The sequence below is a fragment of the Squalius cephalus genome (genome assembly GCF_949319135.1).
Source record: "Squalius cephalus genome assembly, chromosome: 14".
Taxonomy (NCBI): Eukaryota; Metazoa; Chordata; class Actinopteri; order Cypriniformes; family Leuciscidae; genus Squalius; species Squalius cephalus.
The window spans coordinates 35,800,590-35,814,032 of record NC_137135.1 but is presented as its reverse complement, the minus strand read 5'-3'; the positions used below and the strand labels follow the sequence as shown (position 1 = coordinate 35,814,032).

Here is a 13,443-nt window from a genome sequence, read left to right as displayed (position 1 = left end):
CACACTACAAAATAAAGTTTTTTTTATTGGCATCGGTGGTTCCATAAAGAATCTTTAACATCCATGGAATCTTTCCATTGCACAAAATGTTCTTTATAGTGTAAAAAGGGTTATTAAGTATATTTTATATATATATATATATACACATATATACGTAAAAAAAAAAAAAGTTTTTTTTTTTAATTTTTTTTTTTACGTATATATGTGTGTATGTATATATGAAGAGTTCAGATGCAAAAGCCTCTAAGTGCCATCTGAAATTTTCTTCTAGAATGATCATTTTTATCAAGCTCGTATATTTAAGTTCAGTAATTTCACTTAAATGGCAAGGCAAATTACCTATTAATTGTCATTTAAGTTACTGAACTTACATATACAAGCTTTATAAAAATGATCATTCTAGAAGAAAATTTCAGATGGCACTTAGAGGCTTTTGCATCTGAACTCTTCATATATATATATATATATAAATTTAGTAAGATTATGCCTGAAAAGGTTTTGGATTTTTTTTTAATCATATGTTAATTTATAATATCTTGTATAATATTGTCAGGCTTCTGGAAGGATGAAGTAGGAGACGAACACGAAGATGATGAATTCCAAGATTTTAATTCTAACATAAGCAAATACAAACAAAAAGGGAGCGTGTGCTCAGAACATAGATAACCTAACATAAACATTGACCGACAAGTGAAGAGTGAAAACCAGGAACTTAAATACACACAGATGAACACAAGACAGGTGATGCAGATAATGATGATGAACCGGTGGGTAATGAAGGGAGTGAGTTCAGGTGTGGAAACAAGGAGGATTCTGGGAACTGTAGTGCAGACAGGACGATGACAGACAGTGAATGTGACATTACTCCCCCCTCCCGGTAGGCGCGTCCTCGCGCCGTAGAAAGACCAAAGGGGTGGGAGGGTGGGCGCCCTGGAGGCTGACGGGGAAGACAAGGCAAGGGAGACAAGGCAGGAAGCCTCCAGGGCGGAGCAGACTGTGGGTGTGGTCACGGTGGAGCAGGCTGTGGGCGTGGCCAGGACGGAGACGACCCCTCGGGCGGCCACGGCGGTGAGGACCCTTCGGGTGGCCACGGCGGAGAGGACCCTTCGGGTGGCCAGGGCGGTGATGTCCCCTCAAGCGACCACGGCAGTGACGACCCTTCGGGTGGCCATGGCGGTCCGGACCCTTCGGGTGGCCAAGGCGGTGCGGACCCTTCGGGTGGCCAAGGCGGTGCGGACCCTTCGGGTGGCCAAGGCGGAGAAGACCCTTCAGGTGGCCAAGGCGGAGAAGACCCTTCAGGTGGCCATGGCGGAGAAGACCCTTCAGGTGGCCACGGCGGTGAAGACCCTTCAGGTGGCCACGGCGGTGAAGACCCTTCAGGTGGCCATGGTGGTGAGGACCCCTCAGGTGGCCATGGCCCCTCGAGTGGCCAGGACGGAGCCCTATGGCCCCCCCCCAAAAAAATACTTGGGAAAAGTCCCGGTTACCAGAGAGCGATGGTTAAAAACAGTCTCTGACCGGGCTGACGGGGACCGTGAAGAGGGTTCGGTGCTGGGCAGCGATAAGGGCTCGGTGCTGGGCAGCGATGAGGGCTCGGTGCTGGGCAAATCCAGCGATGAGGGCTCTGTGCTGGGCAGATCCAGTGATGAGGGCTCTGTGCTGGGCAGATCCAGCGGTGAGGGCTTTGTGCTGGGCAGATCCAGCGGTGAGGGCTTTGTGCTGGGCAGATCCAACGATGAGGGCTTTGTGCTGGGCAGATCCAGCGATGAGGGCTTTGTGCTGGGCAGATCCAGCGATGAGGGCTTTGTGCTGGGCAGATCCAGCGGTGAGGGCTTTGTGCTGGGCAGATCCAGCGGTGAGGGCTTTGTGCTGGGCAGATCCAACGATGAGGGCTTTGTGCTGGGCAGATCCAGCGATGAGGGCTTTGTGCTGGGCAGATCCAGCGATGAGGGCTTTGTGCTGGGCAGATCCAGCGATGAGGGCTTTGTGCTGGGCAGATCCAGCGACGAAGAGGGCTCTGAGCTGGACAGGACCAGCGGCGAAGAAGGCTCTGAGCTGGACAGGACCAGCGGCGAAGAGGGCTCTGAGCTGGGCGGAACTAGCGGCGAAGAGGGCTCTGAGCTGGGCGGAACCAGCGGCGAAGAGGGCTCTGAGCTGGGCGGAACCAGCGGCGAAGAGGGCTCTGAGCTGGGCGGAACCAGCGGCGAAGAGGGCTCTGAGCTGGGCGGAACCAGCGGCGAAGAGGGCTCTGAGCTGGGCGGAACCAGCGGCGAAGAGGGCTCTGAGCTGGGCGGGACCAGCGGCGAAGAGGGCTCTGAGCTGGGCGGGACCAGCGGCGAAGAGGGCTCTGAGCTGGGCGGGACCAGCGGCGAAGACTCTGGGCTGGACGGGACCAGCGGCGAAGAGGGCTCTGTGCTGGACGGGACCAGCGGCGAAGAGGGCTCTGGCGGGCCGATGAGAGGAGGAAGATCGCTGTCAGTCACAGGCGCGGCGGGCACGACGCTTACTGCCTTGGTCTCGGCAGATCTGGCGTGAAGTGCAGGCTCGGCTGGACTGGCGTGAAGTGCGGGCTCGGCTAGACTGGCGTGAAGTGCAGACGGTGACATGGCGTGCCACGGGAGGAAGCTCTCGAGACAACAGGAGAGTGCCTCTCTCCAGTCCTGACCGGAGAGATCTGGAAGCTCCCTCGGGTCGACCTCCTTGGCCCCAAGCCGATAACACGCCTTGATCGTCTCGTCATCCAGCGAGCAGGAGGCAGCAAGAGGAACAAACCCCCAGGTGAATTGGAACAGATCGCGGCTATCCCGAGCCAAAGCCGCGATCTGTCCAGCGAGCTCCCAGCTCATCTTTTTGGTCGGTCAATCTGTCAGGCTTCTGGAAGGATGAAGTAGGAGACGAACACGAAGATGATGAATTCCAAGATTTTAATTCTAACATAAGCAAATACAAACAAAAAGGGAGCGTGTGCTCAGAACATAGATAACCTAACATAAACATTGACCAACAAGTGAAGAGTGAAAACCAGGAACTTAAATACACACAGATGAACACAAGACAGGTGATGCAGATAATGATGATGAACCGGTGGGTAATGAAGGGAGTGAGTTCAGGTGTGGAAACAAGGAGGATTCTGGGAACTGTAGTGCAGACAGGACGATGACAGACAGTGAATGTGACAAATATGACTTGCAGTTTTTGTTTGTTTGGTTTTTATTGTATTTATATGATATTTGTGTTTTTGTAATTAAATTTTTGCCATGAAAATAGCCTTGAATGCTGACATGGCACTAAATAAAACAATCTGAATCTGTTTATTAAAAAATATATTCTTATAAGATGGTTCTTTTAGAACTGGAAAAAAAAAATATTTTAATATCTATACATTTTATGACATTTGCTGAAAAAAACCTTTTGGAACTTTATTTTTAAAAGTGCAAGGAAAAATGGTAACTAATAGATATCACCATAGTTATTTGATTACATTAATAACTGCTAAAAAGTTTTTGTATTACAAGTTTTCTGAAATATTTAAATATGAAATTAAATAGGCATATTTACACAGCAGAAATCTGAACGATTGATAACAACTGAACAGCTTGATTTTGTTGATATATTAGAGTTAAAGGTTTTTACTGAGGGAATTTTGGATTTCTCTTTTTATCTCTTCATAAATCAGAAAATACTGTCAACAGCCAGAAATTTTTTTATTTTACAATGTTTTTTAGGATTGAACTGTTATTAAAAAATCAGACAAATGATATATCATCAAACCCTTCTATAAAAACCTTCAGAATATAGATGGGAATAAAACTGTAAATTTTGGTGCATGCAAGTGTTGCTGAAGTGGAGGAAAAACTCGCAGACTATATGTGTTATAATTTAAAACTGGACGCAAATAGAGAAAAAAAAATTGATTTCTTTCCACAAGTCTGAAAAACAACACATTATGAAAAGCCAAATATCTGAAAATTGACCAGTGCACGGAAACAACGTTTGTGCCTGTAGAGTCTCGCCTTTGTATAATGTTTATTAGTAAATTAATGAGTTATTCAAAAGTGTTGACGAATACTACTGGCATATTGCACATTCTTACTTTCTAAATGTCATGATCATTTGTTAACAAACAAGTATTCATTACTTCAATTCATTACAATAAATTACTACATTGTTTAAATTAATAAATTTTTAGCTAATTGTGATTTTGTATATGTACATTTCTGAAATACATAACTTAGACAGTTTCCTCTGATAACAGATCACTGTAAATTGTAATATGGACTCATGCACTTTCTGTATAACTGATTTGAAAAGCGCTATACAAATAAACGTGAACTGAATTAATGATTGATCACTAACCGGGATGAAGGCTGTAGGTTGTGACGTTGGTTCCCTCCAGTTTCTTGGCCAGTTGATGTGTGAAGAGCACATTACAGAGCTTGCTGGCAGTGTAAGCCCTGAATACATCCGCGTCGGATGATCCCAGAGTGAGTCTCTTGTGTGTGTTGATGCAGTCGAAGTCAATAGTGCCCAGATCGTGACCACAGGACGACACGTTGACCACCCGGCTCGGCGCACACTCCTGGAGACGCTCCAGCAGGAGATTGGTCAGCAGGAACGGGCCGATGTGATTGACACCCAGGATCATCCCGAGGCCATCTTCAGTGCATCCTGGAGCGGCCAGTGCTGGACAACACACACACACACAACAGGTGTCATTCATGATGTCGGTGGGCAAAAATTTGGAACAAAAGACTCTCTTCTGCTCATTTACGTGATCAAAAGTATAGTAAAAACAGTGAAATATTATTAAAATTTAAAATAGCAGTTTTCTATGTGAATATATAGTAAAGTGTAATTTATTCCTGTGATCAAAGCTGAATGTTCAGCATCATTACTCCAGTCTTCAGTGTCACATGATCCTTCAGAAATCACTCTAATATGAGGATTTGATGCTCAAGAAACATTTATGATTATTATCAGTGCTGAAAAGACAATTAATAAAAAGGTATTAAATTAATCAGATTGAAGGTAAACTTTAATAAAAATTAAGGGTAACACTTTATTTTACAGTGTCCTTGTTACACGTTACATGTAGTAATAACTACATTATGCAACTAATCCTACCCCTAACCCTATAGTAAGTACATATAGTTAATATTACTCAGTACTTAAATGGCCTATATAGTTACACTGTAACAATGACACCTTAAAATAAAGTGTAACCAAATTAAAGGAGAACTCCGGTCAATTTTAACATTGAGCTCATTTTTTTGTACATTTGGAGTGCTGTTAATACAGAGAACAACGACAAAAATCGGTGTTGCCTACACCGAGTTATTCTATTTTTAAAATTTGCACCCTGTTGACTTCAATGGGGCAAGTACTAAACCTGCTTTTAGCCTCTTAACATCCTTGATGTGTCATTACAAGTGCACAGAAAATGTGAGTGATTCCTTCGCGTGATAAACCTATGCGCGTGAACTCGGCAATCGACTACTGTGGACTTCAGCCGAAAACAGGATGTAAACACAGGTATGAGCGCTGGCTTAAATAACATCATTTTTATACATATCTTTCACATCTACTGCAGTCAGATTAACTCGTGTTCACTCTGAAGGAATCACTCACATGGCTGGGCACTTGTAATGACACATCAAGGATGTTAAGAGGCTAAAAGCAGGTTTAAAACTTGCCCCATTGAAGTCAACAGGGTGCAAATTTTAAAAATAGAATAACTCTGTGTAGGCAACACCGATTTTTGTCGTTGTTCTCTGTATTGACAGCACTCCAAATGTACAAAAAAATTAGCTCAATGTTAAAATTGACCGGAGTTCGCCTTTAAGCAGCATATAAACTTTGATGTCAGCACTAAATTATTTTTTCATTTAAATTTAATGTGCAGTTTGTTGTCATTGCTGCCAATTTGAACACATTTGTGAATGTCAGTTGACAAGCATTAAAAATTATTTTAACTGTCTAAACATGTTCTTCCTTATTTCTTAATTCATAGTTTTACAGTAAAGCACAGGTGAAATTATAAGAATAACCCAGCAAAAATAACCCAGTATAGCAAATCCATTAATGGTAAAAAAAAATGACTACATCTTGGGTTTCTCAACAACCCAGCCTGCTGGGTTAAAATGTCACTGGGTTAATTTAACCCAGCATGTGTTCTGTCCAATATTTACCCAGCGCTGGGTTGCCAATTGGGTTGTTTTTAACCCAGCCATTTTTAGAGTGTAGAATTATTTCGAAGGATCATGTGACAGTGAAGATTTATACGTGGGTTTTAGACTGAATTATGTTTGTGTTTGTGTCCAGATATTTCACCGGCGTTATTAATGAGCAGATCCAGTCTGCGCTCGGCCTTCAGGAAGTTCTCAGCAAAAAGGCAGATCGACTTCTGACTCGCAAGATCCAGTTGCATGAAGATCACATTCTCATTTCCAGTTTCCTATGAGGAAAGTATTATAATGTTCTATTTACAATGATTGTGCAATAGATAGTAAGTAAAGCAGTGTGAACATGTATCATTCACAAAAATGAGTACTAATAGATATCAATATAGTTATTTGATAACTTTTTAGCAGTTGTCAATGTATTTGTATTGCAAGTTTTCAGAAATTTTGGGCATAATTCACATTTACACAGCAGAAATCTGAACGATACATTTCATCATGTTTTTAGGGATGAACTGTTATATAAAATCAGACAAATGATATATTATCAAACCCTTCTATAAAAACCTTCAGAATATAGATAGGAATAAAACTGTAAATTTTGGTGCATGCAAGTGTTGCTGAAGTGGAGGAAAAACTCGCAGACTATCCCCTGGTTTCACAGACAGGGCTTAAGACTAGTCCTAGACTAAAATGTAAGTCTGAGCTGTTTCCACTGAAATAAACTTGCACTGACTGATCTTAAAAATATATCAGTGCCTTTTTAGTTTTAAGATGCACATCGGTAATGTTTTTTTCTAAGCATGTTTATAAAAATTACTTAAATGTCCTAATTGATCTATGGTCTAATCCTGGCTTAGTCTAAGCCCTGTCTGTGAAACCGGGCCTATATGTGTTATAATTTAAATCTGGACGCAAATAGAGACAATTTTGTTTTTTTCTAGTCTGAAACACATTATGAAAAGCCAAATATCTGAAAATGGACCAGTGCACGGAAACACAACGTTTGTGCCTGTAGTGTCTCGCCTTTGTATAATGTTTATTAGAAAATGAATTAGTTATTCAAAAGTGTTGACAAATAGTATTCACATATTGCACATATTGCACAAGTGTTACAATGTGAAAAAAGAAAAAAAAAATCCAACAAAAATTATAAAAAAATTGGGAGGTTTTTAGACTCTGTAAATTTTAGTCCAATGCAATAACATTAACTGCCATTTTTGGGTACGGGAACACAATTTAAGGATGCTTATGACAAAAGAATTGTTTTGAGATTCATTATACTTGTTTTACTGTTCAAGGTTCGCTGAAGAGGCTCTAATGTGACAACATGCCCCACTATTGGGTCAATATGAACACATATAGACCTTCCCTGTGACAACATGCCCCACTATTGGGTCAATATGAACACATATAGACCTTCCCTGTGACAACATGCCCCACTATTGGGTCAATACGAACACATATAGACCTTCCCTGTTACAACATGCCCCACTATTGGGTCAATACAAACACATATAGACCTTCCCTGTGACAACATGCCCCACTATAGGGTCAATACAAACACATGTAAACCTTCCCTGTGACAACATGCCCCACTATTGGGTCAATACAAACACATATAGACCTTCCCTGTGACAACATGCCCCACTATAGGGTCAATACAAACACATATAAACCTTCCCTGTGACAACATGCCCCACTATAGGGTCAATACGAACACATATAGACCTTCCCTGTGACAACATGCCCCGGTCTTCCTCACACTCACCATCCTGATCTCTCGAGCTGCTTCTTCTCCTCTCTGTTTGCTTCGACAGGCCAGAATCACTCGTCCTCCTCTCGCTGCCATCGCAGACGCAGTCGCTTTCCCAATCCCAGTGTTCCCACCTGTCAGACACATGCAGGGATCATTATTATTATGGAATATGGAATATGTGTTCTGTATGATTCAGCGTGGACCGGCACAGAATCACGGCTTCATGTGAAGTATTTGCACTTGCTGAACCTCATTTGACCTTTTGACCTCAATTGCCCACAGAAATATTTGAAGCTCAACTATATATTCATTATTAAAATTCCCATGGTTTCATAGAACTTTCCCAGGTCAATAAATCACACTTTTTTTCCCCTCAAAATTCATTAAAATTTGCATTTAAGTCATTTTGAGGCCCATTTCTCCATTGTAATATCTAGTATTATAGCCTATGTCATGCAATGCTTAAATTCATTTCAGAGTTATTTTAGTATTGTTGCAACACTAGTGTAGTTTTTATTAATATTTTGAATTAGTTTTTATAGTATTGTCAGTTATTTAATTTTAATTTTTAATTTTTATTGCATATTTTTTATGTGCTTTTGTCATTTTTCTTAGCTTATATATTTACACAAGCTAATATATATATATATATTTACACAAGCTAAGAAAAATGACAAAAGCACATAAAAAATATGTAATAAATTACATATTTATTACACACACACACACACACACACACACATATATATATATATATATTACTATTTAGGTCTATTTTTTTATTAATTAATTAATACATTTTTATTTCAGTTTTTATTTATTTCCAGTTTAGTCATTTTAGTAATTTAGTTTAAGATTTTCATCTAATATTTATAATTTATTACAGCTTTAATTCTGTTAATGATTGTTTTTGTTAACAATTATTTAGTTTAGAAGAAAAACTCTCAGTTCTGTGATTTTACAGGAAATAACAATCATGATATCTCTTTAATATCGCAGTTAAATGCAGATTTCTGCTGAATTCTCCTGCAGACTCAGACTCCATCTCGTCTCCTATTTCAGTGGAGATCTGCAAAAGTCTGCAATCATAAGTCAGAGATCTCAATATGATCTCAAACACTTCTCATCAAAGTCTTGCGAGACCCGAGCTGCTCTCCACACTGTTCTCTTTCTGAATATCCACAGTGTCTGTTGTCATTTCGCCCGAGGGATAAACCACATAGTTGAGAAATCATGCAGACTAAACGTTTGCACAAAGGTGTGTTTCACCTACCGGTCACAATGACGGTCTTCCCGTATAGTTTGGCAGTGCCTGTGAAGGTCTTCCTATGGACAAAAATCCTATGAAAAATAAAATATGCAACTAATAAAGAAACTACAACACCCAGAAAGAGAATCATGCTTGCAGTCGTGACACTCAGACACTGAATCTGAATGAACTTGCAGATCTGGAGTCACACCCGTTTTAAACACTGCCTGATACTCTGGAATGTGTGTGTTATGTAATGACATCCGGGTGATAGACAACATTTACTCAGGCCCCTTACAACTCAATAAAGCTGAAGAATCAGTGCAAAGTCACTGTGTTTCAGGTCAAACGGCACAGCTCCTCACCTTTCCTCCAGTCCGTATCTCACATCACGCACAATGCATGCAATTCAAGAACTTGCTGGACTGGATTCTGTGATAGAAATATTTTACGTAATGGGTATTTTCAACATTAAATGTACAGAGAAACGCAGACTCTACGGATGCTCAGGTCAAAGGCCATATATACTGAACCAAAAAGTGCTTAACACAGTAGAACTAACAGTCATGTGACTAGCTCAGATCATTACAAACCACTCACCAGAACAAATCACAGTGAAGAAGACTTGAGTGACATTGATTTTTACTCAACTGTATGATAAATGTACATGTATCTTTCTATTCAGGAGACTCGCTCGGTTGTTGTGACCAGTGATCTCCCGGCCGTGAATAAAACATTTCTACAAAGAGCAACTTGGGAGTCGGGTCAGGTGCTGCGCAGCTGAGAAACAGGTTCTACGCTGAAAAGAAAACAAAAGAACATCTATGTGTGATTGAGGAAGTAATAGAAGTACTAAAGATTCTACACTCTCAGAAAATTAAGTACATAATTGTACCTTTAGGCCGAGGTACAATGGCTTGTCACTGGGGCTGTACCCTCAAGGGTACAATATTGTACACTCTAAAAAATAATTCTGTGGCTAAGTAAATATTACAGAAATATTTAACTTTATTAACTTAAAGGAGAACTCCGGGCAATTTTTTAGTTAATCTTGATCGTTATACTTGTGAGTACTGTCTAGGGAAAAAAAACACGAAACGGATTGGCCCTAGCAACACGGAGCTGCTACAGCTAATGCCCAGAGCTCCCACTCAGCTAAAACGGCAGTTATGGGGGCATATACATAAGACACAAAATGCAATTAAAATGTCTGTCCAACATGAACAGGGCCCTTACATGACAACAAGATGCGTTTAGCAACTTAGTCATTGTTTAAATTCACCTAAATAGTGTTTTGTAGTCTCGCGCTGAAGTCCCGTGCGAACTCCCGTGAGTAAATAATAGTTAAACTTTTTACAGTGTACCTTAACCTTAAAAAGAAACGGTACATATACACTCACCTAAAGGATTATTAGGAACACCTGTTCAATTTCTCATTAATGCAATTATCTAATCAACCAATCACATGGCAGTTGCTTCAATGCATTTAGGGGTGTGGTCCTGGTCAAGACAATCTCCTGAACTCCAAACTGAATGTCAGAATGGGAAAGAAAGGTGATTTAAGCAATTTCGAGCGTGGCATGGTTGTTGGTGCCAGACGGGCCGGTCTGAGTATTTCACAATATGCTCAGTTACTGGGATTTTCACGCACAACCATTTCTAGGGTTTACAAAGAATGGTGTGAAAAGGGAAAAACATCCAGTATGCGGCAGTCCTGTGGGCGAAAATGCCTTGTTGATGCTAGAGGTCAGAGGAGAATGGGCCGACTGATTCAAGCTGATAGAAGAGCAACTTTGACTGAAATAACCACTCGTTACAACCGAGGTATGCAGCAAAGCATTTGTGAAGCCACAACACGCACAACCTTGAGGCGGATGGGCTACAACAGCAGAAGACCCCACCGGGTACCACTCATCTCCACTACAAATAGGAAAAAGAGGCTACAATTTGCACGAGCTCACCAAAATTGGACAGTTGAAGACTGGAAAAATGTTGCCTGGTCTGATGAGTCTCGATTTCTGTTGAGACATTCAGATGGTAGAGTCAGAATTTGGCGTAAACAGAATGAGAACATGGATCCATCATGCCTTGTTACCACTGTGCAGGCTGGTGGTGGTGGTGTAATGGTGTGGGGGATGTTTTCTTGGCACACTTTAGGCCCCTTAGTGCCAATTGGGCATCGTTTAAATGCCACGGCCTACCTGAGCATTGTTTCTGACCATGTCCATCCCTTTATGACCACCATGTACCCATCCTCTGATGGCTACTTCCAGCAGGATAATGCACCATGTCACAAAGCTCGAATCATTTCAAATTGGTTTCTTGAACATGACAATGAGTTCACTGTAGTAAAATGGCCCCCACAGTCACCAGATCTCAACCCAATAGAGCATCTTTGGGATGTGGTGGAACGGGAGCTTCGTGCCCTGGATGTGCATCCCACAAATCTCCATCAACTGCAAGATGCTATCCTATCAATATGGGCCAACATTTCTAAAGAATGCTTTCAGCACCTTGTTGAATCAATGCCACGTAGAATTAAGGCAGTTCTGAAGGCGAAAGGGGGTCAAACACAGTATTAGTATGGTGTTCCTAATAATCCTTTAGGTGAGTGTATGCACCTTTTAATGCTTTTTGACCCTCAAAAAGGTCCATATATATACCTTGAGGTCCAATAATAAGCCCTATGGGATACGTTAGTGTAGATTGTACCTTGGGGGACAGAAATTAACTACTGTACCCCTATTCCTGATAGGTATGCTCAAAAGACCACCGTAGAGACAGTGATAGTGTTGGAAGACTATAGAGCCGCCCTCGGAGTGAGGCTGTAATACTCTGAGTTAATGATCCTGTGTCGGACCAGCGCACACCTGAGAGGGACGGTGAGAGTGTAGATGATAAAGACCTGTGTGCTCATGTGTGATATGAGCTTCTTGACGGGACGCCGTCACCTTACTTCAGGGAAGTATTGTATTGTATTCAGGGAATTACCTCGAGATACTGTAGTTATTATTTTTAACAACTGCAAGTTGTTTAAATTGTCCATGGTGAAGAAGTCAGATTAAGTAGGTTGTATTCGTATTAAGAATTTCCACGACAATTCCATAAAGATTATAACTTTATAAATGACTGAAATTAGTGAAATACCTTACGTTTACTCTTTGTTTGCTGTTTGCTAAGGCAAGCATATGCAAAGCAAATGCCTAAGTTGTTTTTCAAAATGAACGCAACACTGTTTTATTTCCTTTTGTGTTTGATAAACCCTCAAATTTGCTAAATGCATATGCATATATGCATTGTCAGTGAACTCGATCAGCATGCTGTAAATGTGTGCAAGTTTAGATTTGTTTGAAATAAAGCTCTCCAACATTTATTTATTTTCCTTTCTAATAATGACGTTGCACGTTTCGGTGTCAGAGGGTTCCTCCAGTTGTGAGCATTCATACAATTATCTCCATAAATCAGAGAGACACTTATGACTTTACTTTGTTGTTTGGCCACTCCAGTCATTCAGTCATAAAAATACTGTGTGTATACACCCTTTCCAACACTGCATCCAGTATGATAGGCCTCTATATGTGTGTGTCTGTGTGTGTGTGTGTATTTATGTATGTAAATGTATTACCCACCAAACACAGAACGTTCCATATGGTTTCCATTTGGTTATTTTATTAATAACCGCATTTTTCCACCTAAGGGAACCGGACGTTCCATACAAGTTATTTTTAGGGTTTATTTTTATAACAAGCCATGTTATTATGCTAAAATGTGTCATTTTTCAAAAAAAAAATATTTTGCAGATACAGTTTATTAAAACCTGGATTAGAGCGCGTTTAAATGCATTATAATTTTCAGGTAAATCCAATTTTACAGCTAAAAATATCAAGCCAAGGTTACGCGCTGTATGAAAAGCATACAAATCTTTCCTGCGCGCGCCCGTGATCTGATTCTGCACGCGCTTCTCCAGCACGCGCTTACCTCAGTCTTCAACAGAAAGCCGCGCGCATTTCGTTTTGCTGACTAACATTAGTTTATCGACCTCTTTATTGAATAATTGCTTATAATTAATAATTATACGAGAGTAAATAGTGTGAATTCAGAGAGATTTGACACGTATAATTGAAGAGAACACGAAGTTAACCGAGTTTTTGTTTACTGACCAAAAGAGTCCCGCTAATTCAGTGGTAAGAAATTAATGTAACTTATGTTAATTGCTAACCATTTTTAACCATGTTAAAATGTATATACATATATAC

The 13,443-nt window shown here is 40.8% G+C and overlaps 1 protein-coding gene across 1 annotated transcript in view; it reads right to left on the bottom strand.

Annotated features, from left to right (window-relative positions):
• dhrs13l1 (dehydrogenase/reductase (SDR family) member 13 like 1) overlaps positions 1-13,443 on the bottom strand; it is a 33,885-nt gene that overhangs the window by 2,571 nt on the left and 17,871 nt on the right. The window contains exons 2-5 of the mRNA XM_079892146.1: positions 9,212-9,557; positions 7,951-8,069; positions 6,331-6,454; positions 4,357-4,683 (exon numbers count right to left, since the gene is read on the bottom strand). Coding sequence (XP_079748272.1) covers positions 4,357-4,683; positions 6,331-6,454; positions 7,951-8,069; positions 9,212-9,338 — 697 coding nt within the window. The 5' untranslated portion in view covers positions 9,339-9,557. The remainder of the gene's footprint in view (positions 1-4,356; positions 4,684-6,330; positions 6,455-7,950; positions 8,070-9,211; positions 9,558-13,443) is intronic.